Genomic DNA, 24,372 nt, shown 5'->3' on the forward strand with positions numbered 1-24,372 from the left:
TCCAAGGTACCATGAGTCATGGTTTGCAATATAAAAGGAATGATTAATTCTTCTTGGCAGGATATATAGATGCAAATTATGCAAGTGTTTTTTATGATAGGAAATCCACATCTAGATTTGTTTTCTTCTTAGGTTCATGTCCTAGGTTCGGTACCCCATACCCAGGATTGATGAGCTCGTTGATGAGCTGCATGGAGTTGTTTTCTTCTCTAAGATTGATCTCAGATCAGGCTATCATCACATTCGAATGAGAGAGTCAGATATTGAGAAGACTACTTTCAGATGTCACTTTGGACGTTTTGAGTTCCTAGCCATGCCCTTTGGGTTGACTAATGCTCCTGCTACCTTCCAATCTTGTATGAACGAGATCTTTCAAAAACGGTTGAGGAAGTTTGTGCTTATCTTCTTTGATGACATCCTCATTTTCAGCAAGTCATGGAGGGAGCACTTGAAGCACTTGGATGAAGTAATCAGCATTTTGGAGTCTGAATCATCATTTGCTAAAGAGTCTAAGTGTGAGTTTGGTATGAAGGAGCTGCTCTACCTTGGTCATATCATCAGTGCAGAAGGAGTTAAGTTTGATCCTAAGAAGATCAAGGCAATAGTTGATTGGCCTCCACCTGAGAACTTGACACATCTCAAGGGGTTCTTGGGTCTTTGTGGCTTCTACAAGAGATTTGTGATGGGCTACTCTGAGATGGTTGCTCCTCTCATGGATCTCACTAAGAAGGGGGCTTTTGTTTGGTTAGAAAAGGCACAAGTAGTGTTTAACAAGTTCAAGGAGATTATGAGCTCATGCCCACTTTTGGCTATACCAGATTTCACCAAGCCATTTGAGTTGCAATGTGATGCATCCGGAGAAGGTATTGGTGTTGTTTTGATGCAAGAGAAGCATCCGATTGTGTTTGAGAGAAAAAAGATAAGAGGAGTTGAGAGGACTTACTCTATCTATGACAAGGAGATGCTTGCAATCATGCATGCATTGGCCAAGTTCAAGCAATACTTGGTGGGGAGCAAATTTGTTGTCAAAACGGATCATAATAGTCTCAAACACTTCATGCACCAAAAAGATTTGAATGAAAAACAACAGAAATCGGTAAGTAAGCTACAGGCTTACGAATTTGATATTGAGTATGTCAAGGGCAAGAACAACATTGTAGCAGATGCACTTTCAAGAAGGCCCCATTTGAGCTCTTTGTGTGAGCTTACTGCTGATTGGAGGGACTTGTTGCTTGCTGATTGTGCCAAAAATCAGTTTGCAACCAACATATTAGAAGGTACTTTTCATGATGAAAGGTACAAGGTGGTTGATGGGTTGATACTCTACAAGGGTAGAATCTTTTTGTTGCCCGAATCTAAGCTCAAGAAGAAGATCTTGCAGACTTTCCATGACATTCCTCTTGGTAGTCATCAGGGTTATTTCAAGACCTATAGGTAGATTTGTGAGAGGTTCTCATGGAAGGGGTTGAAAAATGATGTGTTGAGCTACATTAAGGAGTGACACACTTGTCAGATGAATAAAAATGAGCACACTCTTCCAGCTGGTTTGTTGCAACCTCTGCCTATTCCCAATCAAAATGGGAAAGTATTTTGATGGACTTCATCATGGGGTTGCCGAGAGCTAATGGCAAGGACGGTATCTATGTTGTGGTGGATAGATTGACCAAGTTTGCTCATTTTTTTGCCATCACTAGCTCATTTACAGAAGCTCAAGTTGCTCATGTGTTCTTTCGTGAGGTGTTTAGACTGCATGGGATGCCAAAGAACATTGTAAGTGATAGGGACAGCAAGTTCCTAAGTACCTTTTGGCAAGAGATTTTCAGATTGTGTGGTACAATGCTCACTCCAAGCACGAGTTATCACCCACAGACTGATGGGAAAACGGAGATTGTGAACAAGTAGTTGGAAGGCTATCTCAAAAATTATGTCTCGGAGCAGCAGAAAGCATGGGTGAGATGGCTACATTTAGGAGAGTACTGCTACAATTCTTCCTATCACATGTCCATCAAAATGTCTCCTTTCATGGCACACTATGGTTACGAGGCCCCTAGCTTTGTTGATTTGATGTTTGGTAATAGCAAAGCCCCTCAAGCAACGGACATGGTGCAACAGTGTCAAGATATTTTGAAGGCTTTGAAGAATAACCTCCAAATTGCACAGAATCAGCAAAAGTTATACGCTGATCAGCAATGTGTAGAGCGCTCATTTGAAGTTGGAGACATGGTCTATCTTAGACTTTAGCCTTTCAGACAGTCTACTCTCAAGAAGAGTGGAGCAGAGAAACTCAAGCCACATTTCTATGGGTCGTTCAGAGTCATCAAGAGAGTTGGTGCAGTGGCTTACGAGTTGGAACTACCAATGCGTAGTAGGGTGCACAATGTCTTCCATGTGTCACGCCTCAAGAAGGCACTTGGACACAATGTTGTGGTCTCTTCAGATTTACCTCCCCTGGATGAGGAAGGATGGTGTTGATTACAGAGGAGATCATTGATTTCAGAGAATGCTCTTTGAGGAGAAGGACAATCAAAGAATATTTGGTGAAATGGAAGAATTTGCCTGTGGAGGATGCTGCTTGGGAGAATGAGGAGATTCTGCCGCATCCATACTTGTGGTTGCTTGAGGACAAGCAATCTTGGGGAGGGCAAACTGTAATGTCCCCTTCTCAGCAGTAATCAGCTTAGTTGACCATTAGCCTATTCCAGAGATCCGTAGGCTAGTTGGAGCAAAAATTAGGGTTTCCTACCTCTAGGAGGATGTTTCAGCGTTTTTGGTGGCCTGCATGTTGGATCCAGTTTGTCAGTTTTGGGTCTGGATTCCTTTTGGGTTTTTAGAAAGCTTCGCAATAATGGTGCATGCATAGCAAGCAGCAGAGTTTGGCAAACTTACTATATTTAGTAAGTGGAGGCGAGGGTAGCTTATTTCTCTAGGTTTTTTCTGGGTTTTCTGAGAGCTTCGTGATGATGTAACATGCAAACAAATCTGAAGACTTTTTTGAACTTATTATTTTTAGTAAGTTGAAAGGGCTGCTCAGAATGTGGTTAAAATGTCTTTAAACACACTATTTTTAGCAGTATGTTATTTTTAGTAAGTGCTATTTAAAGGAAGTACTATTTTTGGCAGGGTTTTTGCAACTTAATGCAGTGGCTATATCTGGCAAGGCAATTCTCTCAGTTTGATTCCCCATATTCTAAGAGCTTGTTTTGGCAAGTTTATTATTTGATGAAAAATGGTGTTTTAAATTAAATTATAACTTAAGGCAAAGTTGGACGATTTATTTAAGGGGAATTGCTTAAGTTATATTGATATTTAAAGTCATTTCCTTGAGTATATATTGGGCACTCACTTTATGTAATATTTGCATTTTAATAAAATGACTTGTCTAAGCACTTGGGTGATTTGGTGAGGGGATGAAATGAAATGCAAATTAAAGGAAATTTGAATGTCGTTGTATAATCCCATATTGGAGGGAAAAGAAGTTCGATTTGGGGAGAAGTTTATAAATAAGTGCCTTGGCCTTCATTTGAGACTATCCATGTTTATTTGCAACGAAGTGCTGCCGAAATTCAGAGTGATTGCTTCGAGGAATGCATACCTCCTAGTTGGTTCTTGGCTTCTTGCTTGAAAGATAGCAACTAGTTGTGATTATGACACAGTTCTTTACACTAAAGAACAGATGGAGTTCATTGATGTAGTAACATTTGATGTTTTTTGATGTGTTTTGGGGTGTTTTGTGAGTTTTCAAGTTGCAGGTCGGTTGTAGAGCTGAAGTAGTTTTGTCATCATAAGTCCAAGGGTGAATTTTGTTTGCATCTGGGTATTTTCTAATAATTTTCCTTAGGCCTCGGCGATATCTTATGCAAATTTTCAGAGGGTAATTCGAAGCTTTGGATTTTATATTGCAAATTGCCCTAATGCCAAGGTTGTACCATGCTAGGGTTGTCTAGAAATGTGTGCATTAATGTTTTGAGCGAGTTTGCACTTGTTTGCTGGTCTTAACCAGGTCGCCTCCTTCCTAGGATTCATTTGCAATCAGTCTTGAGTCTTTCCGCTAAGTCTTGGAGGAGTTATGTGCATTTTAGTGTGGTTAGAAGTTGTTGGTCTGTGTTATTCAACTTGATGGAAAAGTATATCAGATTTAGAATTTTGGAGTGTGAGGTTGTTTTTGGGGTAGTTTGTCTCTTGTAGCTTGTGAAGTCCATAAAACATTATTTGCAACTTTCGACGACAATATCTTTGATCTGAAAATCTATGATATGTATTGCAAGGCTAATTAGTAGTACTAACAGCTATCTTATTTCTGAATTGTATCACAACACCCACTGAATAAGTGGAAGAGGCTCGCTTTGCCGCCTATCTTATTTCATTATACTTTTGTCCTCCTGCTGAACAAGCGGTTGAGTGGATTGTTATTATCATTTCAATCCTCCCACTGAATAAGTGGTTGAGTGATTGTCTCTTTTACTTCAGTTATTTTGGATTTGTAATTGGTTGGTAACACTGCCAAATAGTGGTTTAGTTCCATTTTTTCTCTATCCAGCTAGAAAGTGGAAGTGGTTGGTCCACCGTCCAACTGCCAATTTCTATTGCTCTCATCATTTTATTATGCTAACACTAACAGGTGAATGTATTGTGTGAAAAAATTGAGGGGGGACATTTCAGAGTTGTGTGTTGTTCTTGTTAGAGTAGTGGCTAGATGGAGTTCCTAGCACCGTGCTATGACTCATTTTCGGGGTTAGTGAGTTGACGATGCTCTTGTGGATTGAATAGTGGGTCTAGTTCTTGATGATTCGGTGATGGTGAGAGAGTTGTGTGATGGGACCTAGACTAGTGAGCGAGTCAGATGGTCGTTTTTGTATGTTCTATATGATTGTTAGATTGCACTGAAAGTGACTTGTTCTTGATTTGTAGGCTTCCAGGAGTAAGCCTAGCCCTTGGGGGGGAGGATGTAATGCCCCTCCACAGTGCTCTTCTGCATTCTTGTTTCCTAATGTGGATTTGGTTGTGTGCCTGTGGTTGTGCCATCTACAATTGGATGTGGATCATTTTGTGGTACTTTGAACTTATTCTGGATGCTTTGTTTGATTTCAATGTATGGCCTTGAGTGCCTATGTTATGCCTAGTTTGGTGTATGTGTCCTGTGATTGTTAAGGACCCGTGATGCGTTGGATTACATTATGGTGATTTATGATTATGCAGTTGCATTGAGATGAGTGATGACCTATTGTGCCTTTGATGATTATGATGGACTAACGTAATGATTCAAAACTACTATATGTGGGATGTTGATATGGATGCTGATTTGATTAATGAATGGACTGAACAAGTGGTGAAGCCTAATTAGTTGATTTAATAGCAAGGAGTTATTTTTTTTAATTTTCTACATTAAAGAGATTCAATGATCATAACTAAAACTGATGATGATAATGATGGTAGATGTAGTAGCTAAGTATGTTCCTGTTATCAATAAAGCTTGCACCCTTACTAAAGCTATGAACTTCAACAACCTATTGATACATGGGAACACTTCAAGGTTGTGGGTTACCTAAAAACGAAGTGGACCTCCAAAGTAAGCTGGCCCTTTCTAAGTACTTCACCTAAACTAACACTTCTTGCAGAGGAAAGAGTAAGAAAGAATGCATAAAAATGAACCTATAGTCTAAGGTGATGCACCAAAATGATAATTTTGAAATTACACAAACAAATAACACACAGTAAAACCAATGATAAAAGGCTCTCCTACACAACCCAATAGCTCATAATCTTTGCATCAAAGATTCATAAGAAGGCTGGATAATCACAGTCCTAAGAGGAAAAAGCTTTTTTCACAACCTAAGACTGATAATTACTGAACACAGCTTATAACCTACAAATAATTATATTCCTGTATAAAGGTACCAACATGAAATACAGCTCCAAGGACAAAGAATACCACAAGAACCTGTACTAACACTAAGGACCCACAATAACAGAAGAATATGGGAAGCTATGAACTGCTTATTACTGCAAAAAGGTGTTACAATCTGTCAAAATCTGAAAAAACTGAGTTACAAAGCTTTCACTTTCTGCAGAAAGAACTCTGAAAATTACAGGCTACCAGAAGTGAACAAGTAAGAACTCCTCCAATAATGAAGACTTGGAGATATATATGCTTTACAAAACAGTCAATAGAAATCAGATTCCACCTCCTCTTGGTCGAGCAGCCTCAAAAAACCCACTTTCCAGGGCCTAAAACAAGTCTAAAAGGGGATTTGCTTGAGAAAAAAGTCAAGCCACCCTATCCCCTGCCATAAAAGCTCTTAACTGCACAATAAATAGCCCCTAAATATCTCTGAACAGACCTGCAACTCCTCATAAATGCAAAAAATATCTCTTGACTTACTAATAAATATGAATAAGCAAAATATCTTATAAAGTGATTTATAATTTATCACTTTAATAAATAATTTTCTTTATTCATTTACATTTAATTCCATCTTATAAATAAAAATAAGAAAGTTATTTAATAAAGTGACAAATTAATTAAATCACTTTGATAAATAATTTTATTATTTAATTTATTACACTTAAGACATTAATAGATATAATGAGAAACATATTTAATAAAGTGATTTAATTAATTAATTAATCACTTTAATAAATATTTTTATTATTATATTTATTTAAATTCATATTTTAAATTTTCATATATAATATTTATTTAAGTGATTCATAGATTATCACTTAATAAATATTTTTTACATATGATCAATTATTATTAAGTGATAAATTTATAAATCACTTAGTAAAATATGACTTTTACAAAGACTAGGAGATAGCAAAAATAAAAGCTCAAATTCCCTCATGCCCACAAGGAATATTAGCGAAGAGAGGAAAAATAAAAATCAAAGGCAAAAAATGCCTTAGCAATAATCGATGCATATAGGGTAATTGGAACCTGTTGATGTGTTTTTTATGCACATGCGAACACAGAATAAAATACCTAAAGGTACCTTATCCTCTCTTGAGTAAAGCTTCTGAATGCTGAAGATATCACAGAAGGATCAATCGGAGAAGCTCCAAGGTTCTGTTTTGTAGGATCTCTACTCGTGGATAAGCTCTTTGTGGTATGATGTGATTTTGCTAGAATCACAAGGGGACTTACACTTGATGACTAAACGTCTGATTTGCTTTGAACATTGCTGGAACACAGGATTTCACTAGCCTAGATTTTGAAAAAAAAGGAAAAGGATGAGGGCGAGGAAAGGATCTAATTCGGACACTAAGAATGTAGGAGCAATGAATAATCTTTGATGAAATTCTAACTAAGTCTTGTTTTGACATCCCAGGACCATCTCCACAAGGTTAGTGCGATCTTCGAAGGAAAGCTTTATGATGTTCAGATCATCGCTACAAGCATAGACACCATCAGGCTGATGCATATCAGTGAAGAAGCGACAATTGAAGTTAAGCTTAAGCTAAATGATTCCAGTTGACTACACAAGGCAAGTCTGCAATCAACAAACTGCTAGTAGTATGGATATACGAATTTCACCATCAATCAAACACATTTCTTCCACTCATCTAATAACATGAAATCAAATATGAGAAGTATAGAGACCATGCAAATTGTTGAATCGACCCATAAATTTCACCATTTCTTCAATGAAGTTTTACAAGTCTTTTACAACAACATCTTGGCAACACTCTTTGCCTTCTCTCTCTATTCTACTTTAATTGCTATTCTATCAACTGACTATTCACTATTTCTAACTATTCACCTTCTAACTACTGACTAACTATTGCTGACTCCTATTCACTAACTATTAGCCTTTACAAATGAAGAGTCGGGGCTTATATAGTGCCCACAATACCATTCAATGGCTTGGATCAATTTGAGATCAATGGCCAAGATTTTACAATGAAACCGTAATTAGGGTTTGTTACAACAAACTTAATTCTGACCAATGAAATAATTGCATTATTTGGACACATGTCTTCTCTGGAATAATCGACTAATGGATAGCCAGGGTAGGTACATCAAAGTTTGTGCCACCTTTAATGAGCCAGGTACATTGAATATGGACATGCTGAGGTGGACCAACCCGAATGGAGGAATGATGACTGGGATGCCACCTTGTCCAACACTTGGTTGATGCTCACTTTGGTGATGCCTTCCTTCAAATGCTGGACTGGAAGATAGATGGAGAAGGTCATCCTTGTTGATGCTGGATTGGAGGAGGTCGTCCTTGTTGATGCTGGACTAGAGGAGGTCGTCCTTGTCCTGGCTTGATCTTCTTTGATGAGGGTCCGCCAAGTAATTGATCCTCCGACTCCGGGACCGCCATTTGATGCCTACACAAAAGATTAAAGTTAGTCTTTGAGCATCAAACCTTAAAGCATAGAATTTAGGACCTTTCAAGAGAATGATTTAAGATATTAATTTGGAAATGACATGATAAATCCAGAATTCTAATTTTTCAAATTAATGGCAATGAAATCAAAATAAATCTTGAATAAGAACTTCAAAATGATTCTTCATACCTTCTCCTTTGAAAGCCTAACTATAAAACCTTGGAAAATGAAGAAAGAAGACCGGATTTTGCTAGACAAGGGTTGAATTGTGGTCTTCCTTTGGATGAATTACACCTCAATTAGCCTTCAAAAGCTTCACCTTCTTTAGCCTCCAACATTTAGCAAATTCTGGGATTTAGCCTCCAACTTAGTAAGAAATTCGCCTCCAATCTGCTAGATTTCGCTCTTCTAATGTGCTCCTCAAATTCGCATAAGGAGGAATGAATGAATGATTTGAATTTTGAAACAATACTCCTTCCTTATATAGGGCGCTCATCCTAATCCCTTCAAGGCCGACATGGCAAATAAGGGGTAAAAATAAATAAAAATTCCTTGAAAAGGTGGCCGACTTGCCTATAAAGGCATAATAATGATTTCTGAGCGCTCATTTTGATTTTTTCATTTTTTTGAATTAATTTCAAAGCTTTAAGGGTGGATTTTTACATTTATTTTAAGGCTTGAAAATTAATCAATTCAATTACAAAGGCCTCAAATTATGCGAACTTAATTTTACCTCCCCAAATGTCTTAATTTTAGCAAATTTGGCGAAAATTTGGGAATATGGAGGTTTGATTGAGGCTTAATGGAGCTTCCTTTCTCCTTAGGCTTTGAAATATTCAATAGTGATGAAGGTCTAGGTTCACTTCAAGACTTGTTTGAACCCATCCAAGCTTGTTCACTTGATCAAATTGAAATTTTCTCAACCTACATTTTTGCAAATTTCCACGACTTTGTCTTCACAATTTTGCAATTTGCCTTGGACTTAATCAATCATGGTTGAATGATAGATTTTTTGATGATTTCGCTCTGGACCCTCTGGAAGGGTCAGGAGCGATTTTTTCATTTTAAGCTTACTCCTTCATCATTTTGTCTTGAATCCCTCACTCAAAGTTAGGCAATGGTTTTCCTCATTTACTCCATCCAAACTTAATCTGTTTTTGCAAGGCAAAATAGGGGATTTGGAGATTTCGCCCTGGACCCTCTGAAAGGGTCAAGAGCGAAATTCTTTCTTGGCTTCAAAATTTTCATTTTTAACAATCCAATTTCACTTCAAGGCAATTCAAAAGTCTCCTCAAACCCATGCTTAAGTTTAGCTTTGCCCAAACTTTGGAAGAAAAGATAGGTTTTAGAATTTTCGCCCTGGACCCTCTGGAAGGGTCAGGAGCGAATTTCACCATTTGGCTCAATTCCTTCACCTTTTGATGATTTCTTCCAATCTCAACTTAATCCCAGGGGCAATTCCTTCTTTGTTTCATCTTATCCCCCACTTGACTTAGCCAAATTTGATAGCAAAAAAGTGCTTTTTGAGAAAATTCGCTCTGGACCCTTTGGAAGGGTCAGGAGTGATTTTCACCATTTTGACCAAAATCCTTCATTTTTAACCTTGAAACCTCTTTGCTAAGTGGGATTTCACCTTTCACCATGCTAGGAATAAATTTTTATGTCCAAGGAAGGCTAAAAAATGTGTTTACAAGGAATTTCGCTCTGGACCCTTTGGAAGGGTCAGGAGCGAAATTGCCTTTCTTGGGCAGAATCCTTCATTTTCTTCATTTCCAAACATGCCTAAGGGTTTCAACATGCTCTTTCCACCTTTCATCATGTCTTTGACATTTCAATTCGACCAAACTGAGCAAGAAATGCCTCCTATAGAGATTTTCGCCCTGGACCCTCTGGAAGGGTCAGGAGCGAAAATTAGGTTTTAAGCAAAATCCTTCATTCTTCAAAGTTGAAACTTCTTCAAGAGGCAAAAACAAGCTATTCTTCTTCCATTCATGCCTATGCTTTAACCTTTTTCATTGCAACATGAGAGCTATTGGGAATTTCGCTCTAGACCCCTTGGAAGGGTCAGGAGCGAAATTCCTCTTTTGTCCAAAAATCTTCATTTCGCATGCTTCCAAATCTTTAAATGATGTCCAATCTTCACTCCAAGAGACCCTGCACATCACAATTTAGCCAAAATTAGTGAAAAATAAGCTCAAATAAGATTTTCGCTCTGGACCCTTTGGAAGGGTCAGGAGCGAAATCTTCATTCTAGGCCAAATTGCTCAGTGTTCAGGTTTCAAACCACTTCACAAGGCAAAATTAGATCATTTTCCAAGTTAGGAACAAGGTTTCAAGCTCAAACAAGGTGGCAAATGAAGTTTATGATGAATTTCGCTCTGGACCCTTTGGAAGGGTCAGGAGCGAAATTCCTCTTCCAGGCTAGAATCCATCATTTTTTCAAGGTTTTCAAACATTTCCAAAGTCCAAACATGTCCACTTTTCCCTTCAAAATGCCTTGCAAATCAAAATTTGGTCAAATAAGGCAAGAAATGAGTCCTAGGTTGATTTTCGCTCTGGACCCTTTGGAAGGGCCAGGAGCGAAAATCACTTTTTAAGCAAAATCTTGATCTTTGAAATCATCCAACTCCCTCTCGAGGCAAGAAATGAGTCCTCGGTTGATTTTCGCTCTGGATCCCTTGGAAGGGTCAGGAGCGAAATTCGCTTTGGACCCTCTGGAAGGGTCAGGAGCGAAATTTGACATTTTTAGACTCTCCATGAGGATAATTTTATGGAATATAACATTTAAATATAATTATACTTTAAGTTATATTCCATATATACTTTCAGGATGTTTGAGAGTGGTTTCAGACCTCCAAGAGTTATATTGCAAAATCTAGTTTTTGGAGGATTCTTCAGTTTTCCAAACTTAGTCAAATTTCAGGATCAGGACATTCCAGACTTAGCCAAATTTCAGGATTAGGACATTCCAGACTTAGCCAAATTTCAGGATCAGGACATTCCAGACTTCATCACTCACCAACTTGACCTAACTCAAGCACCTGCTATCCAGGTGATCCCCCTGGCGACACTCGAACGCTAAAGGCTAACAGACAAAACCCTAAAAGACCTAGAAAACAAACCCTAGAAAGCAAAACGCAGGGGTCCCCATTTGCAATGGGGCAATGTGTGAATACGTCACAACAGAACCCTAAAGCGCTTCACTTCACTCCTTGCATTTGGCATCTTCATTCTTCTCTTGCGTTGAAATCTCTTGGCGCTGCCGTTACTCTATGTGTAGTCGAGGGTTTTGCTCATTCGAATGCTTGAATGGAGGTTCTGGAAGAATTTGCAAGCGATACTCATTGGTGAAGGGCATATTTTGACAATTTTCTATGAGTTGGATGCCACCATGGCTAGATTTCTCCTCCTGAGGGTTCGAATCCTGGAAATAATCTGCAGATTCCCACTTTATTAACTGGCTGCTTTAGGTAAGCTTCATTTTTGCGAAAAATAACAGTCTGAAACTTTAACAATATCATTCTTTTGTGCATCTACACAAACTGCTCTTTTCCTTAGACGTTTTGATTGCACACGAAACATTCAAAGGGTTTTGTTCATGTTTTAACTGTATTCAGTGCCCCTGTGCGTGATTCCTTCAGTATGCTGGGACTGTATCACTGTATGCATCATTTTAGGCTGTATCTATTTTCTTTTGAAGTGCTGGAATACTCTTATTGTGACAATACTGCTCTTTGATATTCTTTCATGAATGTTACCGAATAATGAGATCATGCCAGGTTATTCTCCTTTGATAAGCACTATCAAAACTCAATACATATCATGATTTCATTGTTTCTAGAAGCACTGCTTTTATTCATTATTGTTGCTGTCAATAAATCTGCTTTATGACCGAGAACTAAATCTTATGGATTTGAAAGGTCTTTTCATGGAATCTTCCACTACTCCTTGACCTCTAACTTGTACCCTAGGGTTTCAAACCCTCAATCAAAGCTTTAAACACTGCCCTATGAGGACCGTAGCCTGCACTTATTCTTTTATTGTATATACTCAACTCCTACTTGCTTAGCGACTGCAATCTTAAGGGACTGTAACAGTGAGGACTGTGGGAGCTCTTATACCTTTGAATATGGATAACTTGCTGTTTCTCCTGTTTGGCTTGTAGGATTCAATGCGCTTTTCAAACTTTTGACAGCAATCTCTTAGTCTCATTTGCTCTATCACTGTCTTTGAAAGTTATCATAAGATGAATGAGTTGGCACTGTTCTTTCTGAAGATTTTTATCAAAACTCTTTATGACTGCCCTTATGAGCAGCTCACTATAATGATAAGGAAAAAGACTTTACTGCTCTCTTTGTATGACGTTGACCTCATGAACACTTTTGATTGTAGTGCTGCACTTATGAGTAACATTTATTCTCTGTCCTCTGGAGATAAGATTGCTCTGTTTGTATCAGAATTATTTCTCTCAGTCGATGGACCAACCATATGATATTCATACGCTAGGCTGCAGGAAAATTGCCCAGCATACAGACTGAAATTACCCAGTAACAGTGAATATGAATTGCCACAAACTGTGGATGATAGTCTTGTAATTTGACATTGATCAGACCCTATACCTTTTACTGCAACCCAACAACTTGATTACTATGATTCTGGAACCCTCTCTCATGACTGTTGAAGGTAAAGCTATGAGTTGAAACAGATTCTTTCCTTGTACAGTGAATGTTACTGATCTACCCTTGATTTGAAATGATTTTACTTTGTCAAAACTGAGATGGTATCGTTGATCTGCAGTAGCTGCTCTATGACTGCATATATATCAGGATTTGATCATGTTCATAGCTCTTTCTTTAAACATTTCTCTGATCTTTGCATCAAATCTGCCTTTGGCTGAGATTTATTGTTAACTGTAGCACTATTTTTAGAATGTTCTGCTGTTCTGATATCTTTGTAGTCTTCAAGACACCCCATGAATATCCTTTGAACAGCGGATAATTGTCTTCTGTATCTCCTTGGCTGTAGCTGTCCTAATATCTCAGATTTGCCCTCATGATGTATGTGACTAGTAAACGCTCTTTGTTCTTCTCATATTGTTCTTTAAGAATGTTACTAATATCTTACCTGATTGTCTTAATCTCTTTATTCACTGTCCTTTTACAACTTTGATTGTTCTTGTATACCGTCCAACTGAGTGCACAATGTCTTCAAGGATGTTGCCTTTGACTGTTTTTTTTTTTAAATCTGGGAGTGATTTGATGCTCACTGTTATCTTTTTGCCAAATGGAGTGTCATAGATATCTCTGATGACTGATCTCATATCTCCTTTTTATCTGAAGTCTGTACCTTATTCAATGAAGAACCCCTATCATCCATCTTTTTGGCTCTTCATCATGGCAGCCTCCTTTTATAGTTGCTCTTCAAATGTGCATTATGACTATATATTTGCAGTCTTTTAAAACAATCATACAACTGTGGTATGTCTGGTCATTAAACAATAACTGCAATCTTATTCTTGGACTGCCTTTGATCATATAACAGTGATATCATTTATTGATGCTCATGAATGCCTTTCATCATCTTCAAACCCCCCTTTGGGTTCTCTATATGCATTATGACTTCATCTTTTGTCTTTGAAGGTAAAGTGCTGCTTTGAGGATCTATCACTGTGTATTGTCATTTTTAGAACATGATCTTCATTAACCATTGATGCTTTGGCTGCCATTTTGCTACTATTTAGGCTTTTGAGTCTCTCATTACTATTTGACCACTGTGATTCATTGAATAAAACTACTTTCTTGACTTCTCATCTATACCTTTGATCGCTACTCTAAGGTATTGACTGTAAGCATTTATTTTGACCCTTGGATAGGACCATGGTTGACTTTATTGGTTACTAGCCATGCTTGTCCTCTAACTACAATTATTATGACAATCATGCAATCTTCCTTATCTCTCTTGTAGGATGGTCTCCGTGAATGAGTGCCCCTCGTTTATGATAGTATGCTGGTACTGACATCTAGGACCCACACTTTCCTATCAGCTTACTGCCATGAGCGCCAAGTATTCTTTTATTGTGACTACCGTAGGAGACGGGTAAAGATTGTTGCATCTTTGTCATAATAATCTATCCTTAATATCACAACATGCTGAGCTCAACCCTCATGGGAGCCCATTTACTCCACATGCTGTAATAATAACATCGAATGAAGACAAATGACATAATCACCTGCATCTACACAAGGAAACAAACAATATTAAATAAAATATGATGAAGCTTAGAGGCTTCCATTGAGGATCTTATAGCACTCTTATGACATTGCACTACCTTTTTGTTCTCTGTTTTTTGTATAACTTGTTCAATGCTCTATCAGGATGGATTATGCATTTTCTGATGTATAAGATGTGTATAGTGATCCCAGGCTCTAACATCTCTCTTCTATTCACTTGTAGGTATCCAGGGACAGCGGAGCAACACACAGGAGAATTCGACCAAATTCAACAAGCGACCTTCAGGGTTCGTCATTCCAAACAATAACGGATCCCTATCCACTTCTTATGATTTTTCCTTTCTTGTTCATCAAATGTATAGTCTATTTTTATATAGCATAGAATAAGTTAATCCCACGGCTTGCGTGGGAAACTATACACTTGTAATTGAATTTATGAATAAAGAGAGCAAATTTCATATACTGTTGTAAACTCTTGCTTCTTGTAAACACTTGCATGGTATTCATTTGGTAGCATCTCTCTTGCATGACAACCTGAACATAATCAGATGTGCACTTTTAGTCTTTTAGTGCAACCACTATCCCAGCTCTACCTAATTGAGCTGGAAGCGAAATTTAGGTAAAAGTTCCATTTGCAAATGTTACATGGATTTGATGAGTTATCATGTTACTGGCGATATTGCTATGTGACCCCAATTGAGGAATGATTACTTATGTTTCAATTATATTATATTATATATGTATGCCTAGGTATTGTATGTTTTGGTTGATGCAGGTACAGGGCATCGACTCCATCTGGCTCCATAGTTCTGAGCGTGCCCATATCCCCGACGATGGTTACAAGAGATAGCACATTGGCCATTCATGTGACCTAGCCCTAGCCATCATTCCTAATTTGGACGATACCCCTAATTGCACATATTTGTACCATCGGTTACCATTTAGGTAATGTCCAGTCATCCTATTGCATATTTGTGAAAGACTAGTAAAGACTGTTGTGCATAGTTGGTCTTATGTGAATTGTAGTTATTTAATGTGCATATAGTAATGGTATTTTAATATTGCTATGTTGACTTAATATTTCAATGTGCACCATGCCTCATGTATTTAATTTAAAGTGATTAGAATATTTTCCCTTGGGGTCATTTTGGAGTTAGTAGGTTTTATAGTTTTAATTTGGTTTTATTATTATTTTTATCTCCCACTCCAAAAGTGAGCTTATAATTAGTTTTGAGAGCTCGTTTTCACACAGTTTTACTTTCCATGGTTTTTGCTCTCAAAACCCTACTTCTTGGGGAACTTGGTTGGTTTAGTATGGGAGATTGGGTTGGGGAAATTTTGCGGGCGATGGCTCAAAAGAATTGGATTGGGAATCTCCATAGGCTGTTCGGAAATCTCTCCCAAATGCGGTATGTGTGGTGTGTTCTTTCAGTTTGATATTTTCTCCCAACTTGAGGTACCAACTCTTGTCTCCCTCTATTATTGCTCAGTTCAAATGGTTTCGATTTGTGTTCAGTAGCTTGTAGAATGTTTTTGAGCAATCTTTCATTTGTATTTGATCAATTGGATGTGTATGTAGATGATTCAATCAATTTTTGAAAACAATGGTTTTTCGAAGAGAAATGTTGTCCAAATTTTTGTGGGATGGGTGAAATAGTCTTTCAATCATGTTTTTGGGGCGCCATGTAGTAGTTTTCAAATGGGTGTCCTTCAAATTTTGCTTTCCCCCTTCCATTTTTGTCAAATTGATGCTTCTGAGAACCTAACAAGGCAAAAGGGCGCATCTGCCATGCTAATGCACATCTGCCAAAGCAGTGATGTGCATCTAATGTGTAGGGTGGCGCATTTGATTAGCAGCTTGGCACATTTGACTAGATTTAATTTGTAGCTTACGTTTGCACCTGTTTGGCCTGTAGGTTACTTTCTAAGGCCTAATTGACCTTGATGAGAGTGATTTGTGATAGTTTAAGTATGATTCTATGTTGTGGCACGAAGATTTGTGTGTAACCTTGATTTGGGATCGATTGGGATCCGTTCTTGTGGTATTTTCACTAATTGAGTGTGCTATGGTTATGTGTGCACATGGCATTGTAAATGTGAATACTATTTGATATGTATTGAGGATTTTGGGCTAAAGTATATGTCTTGCATATTGGTATCTAGTCATTAGTTTCATGTTTTGGATTTCTTGAGCCTAGGTAGGTAATAGGGCCAATGATGGGAGTGGTGTCCAATGGATGTCGGGGCACAAAGGGGCCACCAGGATAACTCATTGGGAATTTTAGTAATCAAGTGGAAACTAATGACACATTAACAAAATGAACCAAGATAAAGTGGATGCTCCTCGCATGCCTTGAGTGCTCGTATAGACTAAGGATGAGTTGGGAAGGCCTGGTCGTCTATGGGCATTGATCTAGCATGATTGGGTCTCCTCGTCTATATGAGAGGACTACTCAATTCCGTGTGAGCCATCCCTTTGAGCTATGCGATGACACTCCCCTCTCTTGTTCTCTATGTACCTTGCCCTGTAGATATGAGTAGCACCTGGAAGATGATATGCCTTCCATGTTGATAGTACTCTTTTATGGATGTATGTGGACTTCTCATATGTTGGCCTTTGGCCTTATTGCCTCCTGATGATTGGTTGACGAGTGGACTCCTTCTTGATACTCTGATGTCACTCTTCCTTGTTGAGAACACTATTATTGGTTCATGTGATTGACTGCTTGAGGTTTTGGCCTTACCATCTTTTACCTTGATGTGGATTATGTTCTCATTGTTGATGTGCTTCATGTTGAGTGTTGCTTTATGTTTACTCTTGTGTGGGCCTATTACTCCCCTTGCATGTGTATATGATTGTTCAAGTCGTGTGGCTATCTCCATGAGCACAATGGGGTGGACCTACAGGTTCCACATGATCGGGTGGCATTGTGTCATGTCCCCTCCTTGATTGTTATATATATCCTAAATGAGGCAAGTATTACTATTGATTAATATAATGATCAACAACGAATGATTATTTGAAGTTTATTTATTTATTAAATAAATTATTTAATTAATATATATTAATATTTATTCTTGAAATGTGATAAAGTCAATTATTAAAATGATGTTAATATATTAAATAATGTTAAAAGATGAAATGAATTATTAAATAATATTAATATATTAAATAAAATTAATATATGAAATAAACTATTAGAAAATGTTAATATATTTAAATATATTAAAAGATGGAAATATGAATTATTAAATGAACATATTTAATATTACATGAAATGTGGTTTGTATAAGATTAAGATTAAGTGCATTCTTCGAGAGTTAGACACCACGGGTTTTCCCCTCCAACCCCCCCCCGCAGGAAGTGATGGGACGGGAGTCGCAGCCTAGGCTGCGACTACCGTCACACCCCTTCCCTCGGAAAGGAAGTGGTGGGATGGGAGTCGCAGCCTGGGCTACGACTACCGTCACACCCCTTCCCACGAAAGGGACCCCTTGGAGGGACACGACCATCCCCCTCCACGGGTACATAACAAGACAACCGCAGAGACCGTAAGGGGGGCACAGAGAATAGGAAAAAGGAAAGGACTTCAATCTAAACTGCGGACTTCAATCTGCAGACGGCGACTACGGTTTACGAACTTCAACAGTAGGCTGTGATCTGCGTACAGGTAAGAGGTGTTATGAGTCATAAGGTACATATGTGTGTAGACATGTGTGCCACACACACACATATATATTAATGCATATTTATGAATATATATATTACTAAATGTTTACTTATATGTATGTGGCAATAAATATAGGTATCCATGCAGAATATTTATGTATATCTAGGATCAATATAAAGGATTAAAGAATATGTAAATGTAGACGTAAATTATGGAATGGAAAATGATAATGAATCGTAAAATGTAATATGAATAATGTGACTATATGATGGAGGCTATAGGGAGGAAATTCCCTTAGCCTAATGGAGGGATTATGATAATCCCTAGTAGGCAATATATACTGAGTATCTATATGCATATATGTTATGGCTTGGTTGACAAAGTTCATCCAACAAGAGACGGATCTGGTCGGTCCTCTCTGGTAGACTTGGATGATGAGATGCATCATCCAAGGCAAGGAATTGATCATATATGATGGTCTTCCTTGGTATGGTTTGGGTGTAAGAAATTACATCCAAGACAAGAATCGAAATAACCTTCGATTTCCTGGTATGGCTTGGCTGTAATAAATTACATCCAAGACAGGAATCGAATTAACCTTCGATTTCCTGGTATGGCTTGGAACCAAGATGGGTTCCAAGAAGGCGAGCTTCACAGCCACCTAAGGACATGTCCCAGTACTGCACTCGTATCCTTTTTATTAAATAAGAATTGAGATTAGTGTTAATTAAGTAATTGAAGTTTAATTGCAAGTTAGATTAGTTATATATATATATATTTGTTGTATTCTAACAATCTGTTTTGCAGGACAGTGATCTCTAACTAGTAGGGTCATTACACATTGCCAACCACCATTGGGGATCGGACGACTTGGTTCATGAACGAATCGATGGATTCTACCTCCTTCCTCGGCACTGGATTCTTCTCATTATCTTCTCTTTCTTGTATGATGTAATCATTTGTATATTGAAGCATGTATTGTATCATCAATCATGTATGTATTAAACACTCCAATTGGAGATGGATGTAATTAATATGGTATGGATAAGTATTGCTTCCTGTGTGCCGATGTTGGTATCGGACAGTGGACACTATCTATGCTATTGTATCTTTATTATTTTTTGATATATCATGTTGTTATCGTAGGAACATTTCAATTGGTGTTTTAAAATGAATGTAGATGTGTTTGGTTTAGTGTTGGAGGTTAATTTAGTCATCTCCTGGTTGGACATGAGTTATTGACCCAATCTTGGATGCGTTGCTAAGGTAGTGACATCAGGGAGCCCTTAGAGGTGACTTGAGTTAACTCAGTTGGAGTTTCTAGAGTTTAGGCTCCCGCATGTGCATAGTTGGTTAACAAATAGATGACTTTATCTAGAGGTTGAGCGTTATACTTGTATGTGTTACGCATGATGACACTTAATTACTTCAAAAAAAAAAATCCATGCATTTCTTGTATATTATGCTCTTATCCTCTAGGGTTCCTTGGCAGGGCGTTACACACACTCTCCAAAAATCTTGGAGAATCCACCAAAAGTTAGGATTCACTTTGAAAAGTGGCATAAGAGTCCTCTAGATCACATGAGCTCATCACCAACATCAAACATCCCTCTGACAAGATTTATGGTCACTAGGAAAGCCGAAGCTCACTACAATGTTGAAGTGACCAAAAATGGGGACATTACATCCTTCTAGCTCTATCAACTCTCTGACAAAATGCCTATAAACCAAAACGGAAAATTTGCAATGTTAAGGAAAAATTTGTGAGGGTCAAAACAATTTCTAATAAATATATTGCATATTCTCTATCCTACCAATTGTTTGTCTATCAAAGACAAGCTTACAAAATCATGAATGTAGTTAAATAAAAGTAGCATCAGTTACTTTTCACCTAAAGAAACCTCAAGATTTCTATGTCTTTCAAAAAATGTAATAATAGTTAAGGTTTAGACTAGAAAATATCTACTTTGGGTCAGTTCCATGTCTATCTTAAACTCTCTCCTACTTGCTCACCTAGTAACAAAACTAATTATGAGGTGATGAATTAATCTTTTCCTCATTATTGTCATTAAAGAAAACTGTTAATTTGTCAATTTATTTCTTTTAAATTTTTCAGATTCCATGCCATTTTGATACAAGTATTCCAGTTGGATACAAATAAATTCAGGAAGACACAAAATTTATCACATCCATTGAAATTTCAACTAGAATCTGAAACATAACAGTCAAAATGAAAATTTGAAGCTTTTGGATAAACTTGTGTAGAAGTTATTTGCATTGAAGTTTAGGATCGCGCTACATTATCCTTCATCAAGATGAGATAATTCTCTTGCCCATATAATCCTGATAAAGGATCACACAGTGTCATCTGAAATGTCAATGTTGAAAAATACCAGACAGTTTTATCAAAAAGCTTCAAATTTTCATTTTGATGGACTATGAAAACCCAATGTTTCTAATATAAGAATCAAGACAATACTTAAAAGTCTAACAAGTGAGAGAAGCCACCCAGAACTCAACATGGTACAACTTCAAATACGTGAGGCAGAGTTAATTAAGCAAAATCGATACATTGGTCACTATTACAGATCTTCTGACAAATACAACATTCAAAGTTATTATAACATAGACACCAAACTCAGAGTGCTGTCTTGACTGGGACCGAAAAAGTTACTTAATCCTTAATATATACCTTTTGGGGGGGAAAGCTTTTGATGAGGAAGGATATAAAAAGTAAAAATAGCATGCCATTTGTGCACAAAATAAAACAGAACGGTTTCACAAATAATCTCTCCTTTAAATTAAATATTATATACAAATTTTGGTATTTGAAACAATTAAACATGTTTCATAAAATAATTTTTTCCTTTGGACCTGTTGGAAATATTGTGTTGTCATTGATGTCAAAGCAAGATAGGTTATCATTGATGCATGTTGTCATTGATGTTAAAGAAAAAATTAGTTTGTTGTTGTCAAATGAAATTAGAGATTTAAATTAATATTCATATCATCACCTTCTTGCTGGCTGACCATAGTTTGATACAAGTTAAAAAAGGCCAATAAATAAGTTTATTATTAGGGAGGCCGACCCCCTTCCTTATTAGTAAAGGCAAGTTTCATTTAGAATGGGCCGACCTCATGAATGGTGCCCAGGTCAATTATTAATTGGCTTTATTTGTATGCTGGCCGACCTCCCCCTAATAGGTGATTTGAAGATTAAACTAAAATGTATTTGTTTTATTTCGAGGTCAACCTCCTTCAATAAGTCGCAACTTTTTGGCGTGATATAAAAGGAGATGATGTGGAAGGAAATAACAAGCAGAATTACAATGATATGTCAGTTCAATTAAGAGTAGACCTAAGAGCAGAAAATTATGAAGAGTCTTTCAGATCCATATTGAAGAATATATGCAGCCCTTATATGAAGAATAAATGCAGATGTATATGAAGAATATGTGTAAATACTTATGAAGAATAAATGCAGTCTTGTATGAAGAATTAGTGCAGATGTATATGAAGTACATGTGCAAATACTTGTGAAGAATTCATTGCAAATTTGTAGCAGACATTATGCCTGATTTGGAGCAGGTTTGGGTCAGAATTTGGAGCATACCTTGGTGCAATCAATACATCATTTTTGAGCAATCATAAAGGCCATTCATCACATCAATTTTATTGCAGACCTTGAGCAGAGATATAAGACAGATTTGGAGCAAAGATTAAGGCAGAATTGAAGCAAAAATAACTGAAGTTTTGGAGCAGATATTGCAGAGGTTGGTGCCTTCCAATTCAGAAGAAATTGGTGTCTCTTACTGAGTTGGCGCTCAATTGTGGGGGTTGGTGCCTACAAATTGTGGAGATTGGTGTTTCCAGTAGGTTGGTGCCTATGAATTAAGGGGATTGGTGTCTCCTGTGGGTTGGTGCCTATGAAGTTTGTAAGACAATTTTATATAAGCAATATTTTGCCATGGTTTTCTTCGATAAGGGTTTCCATGTAAATCGTGTGTTCTTCTTGTTACTGATATTGTGCAATTGATGTTATTGTGATTGTTAAGCTGGAAAAGTAAAAGATTTTATTATACTGATTCAGCCCGCAATTTTCCTATGGCCATTTTAATAGAATATTGTGATGCTAAGAAAATAATGCAACAACTTTGAATTTTCTTCTCTCTGCATCAGTAAGACAATCCCTCCAAAATTAGCTCAAGCAAATGAAGGAAATCAGAGATTAGTAAATTACATGAATAACATTGTAAGAAGCAACACAGCACCACCCTTTCCCATAAGAGCTATTGCTGTAGCAGGTGGCACCAGTCCATGCTTAGCCTCAGTTGCTGTCAATGGAAGATCAAGAGCTACAGCACCAAGGCCTAATGATGTTGCCAATGAAAATGGAATAGCAAACCAAACAAGACCTCCTAGCAAGTAACCTTTGTGGGCAGAGGATGGCCGTGCTGCTATAGCACTGACCCAATATCCCTGCAAAATACAGACTATCCTGAGAATTTTGTGCTAAAAAGTAAAATATGTTTACATTCAAATTATCAACATAAATTTCACAAAACCCAACACCTACAATGAAGAGTTAAGATGTCCTGCAATTGTGTTTCCTATCTTGGATGATACTGATATAATCCTTTCATATTGTAAAGTACAGAATAAAATCAGATGATTCCTGATATGCATGTACAAGTTAATATATCCTGCTATAATGATTCCTACTCACAGAAAACAATAATTTCCAAATTCTTCAGATTAAAAGATAAATTTCAGAAGCCTTCAATCTATGCTCAAGTGTGAAATTTCAAGGATCAGATTCTTACGTTGTCCACGAAGACAGTACCAAAGTTGCCAACAATATTTATGATGCCAAAAACAAGGCCCCCAGTACTTAACATGGTGAGGTATGAACCTCCATTATTTCCACTTACAGGACCACATGCCTGCCCTTCATGTGACAATGGTTCTCTGCAGTTCCTTGTTTTGCTTGCCACCATAAGAAGTTTTTCATACACAATCTTTGGACTCCCCAGCTGAGAGCTCGATGTATACACTAAATATATAAATACCACCAAAACTACGTGAACTGCCCTATCCAAAGTGCAAATTGTTAGTATCAATGCCTCTGAACTAGGAATGTAAACATAATGTATTGATGCACTTATAAATTGCAGTGCAATTGGTATTGCTATGGAGTGGAATAGAATGGAAAACATTGATTTCATATGCAGGAAAGCAAGACTAAGACATGTAAACTAAAAGCTTTGTTAACTTAGAAAGAATTCTATCCTCTATTTCTTTTCTAAGTTTTATTATGACTTTTCTTCTCATTTATCTCAATTCTTTATGAAGGAAACCAAATTGTTTCTCAAAGTGAAAAAATAAAATCCTCATTCAGAAAAAGGCATAAACCACATGATCTATCATTTCTGCCTCCTCCGAGAGGTGGAAACTGAGAAATGTTTTACTTTTAGATGTCCTATTCACTATGACATCTGGGAGAGATACTGCTGTCTATAGAGAAACTTGAGTAATTTTTCTCCTCTTTCATGATATATCTTGATCAGAGGTGCTTGGCCCTATTGCTTTGGGAGGCTATCATTCTGAAGCATAGATTCTTCAAAGCAACCCCAAGAGTTGTCAAGTTGTTACCTTATTGTTTTAAACTTTTTCCCAGTCAAATTAGATAGCATTCCCTTCATCAACTACTGATTCCAATCTTTCAATTAGATCAACAAAATCTTTATGCAAATCAAGGAATGAAGCAATGCCCATATTCCAACATGATAAATACCTAGAAACAAGATATTGATATTTCTTCTGCAATATAAATCTGGAATTTCAACACCATTACATAGCACATTAAGAAATCATCGTGATGGAATGGTCTTGTGGTATGGCATTCTAAGAGAATCCCTACGAGGCCTGCATAGTGTAAACTGTAAGGAGCATAAGTCTGTTTTGTGAATACCAAATGATAGTGTCTGGTACGATTGGGCAGACTGATCACTTGGAGGAACATGGTAGATTTACTGCACTTGAAAGTGATGTGAATGTATAGTAATTGAATTTCTTGGATTTGTAGGTTAATGGAAAAGATCAAGTTACAATTCAATAATAAAATAATGATGTGATTGTAT

General features: G+C 37.3%; 1 protein-coding gene across 1 annotated transcript in view; it reads right to left on the minus strand.

The window, feature by feature from the left end:
- LOC131069171 (urea-proton symporter DUR3) overlaps positions 1-23,457 on the minus strand; it is a 92,577-nt gene extending 69,120 nt beyond the window's left edge. Inside the window, exons 1-2 of the mRNA XM_058004528.2 lie at positions 23,056-23,457; positions 22,473-22,711 (exon numbers count right to left, since the gene is read on the minus strand). Coding sequence (XP_057860511.1) covers positions 22,473-22,711; positions 23,056-23,457 — 641 coding nt within the window. The remainder of the gene's footprint in view (positions 1-22,472; positions 22,712-23,055) is intronic.
- Positions 23,458-24,372: the final 915 nt, after the last annotated feature.

Source organism: Cryptomeria japonica, chromosome 5 (genome assembly GCF_030272615.1).
Source record: "Cryptomeria japonica chromosome 5, Sugi_1.0, whole genome shotgun sequence".
In the NCBI taxonomy this organism is placed as follows: domain Eukaryota; kingdom Viridiplantae; phylum Streptophyta; class Pinopsida; order Cupressales; family Cupressaceae; genus Cryptomeria; species Cryptomeria japonica.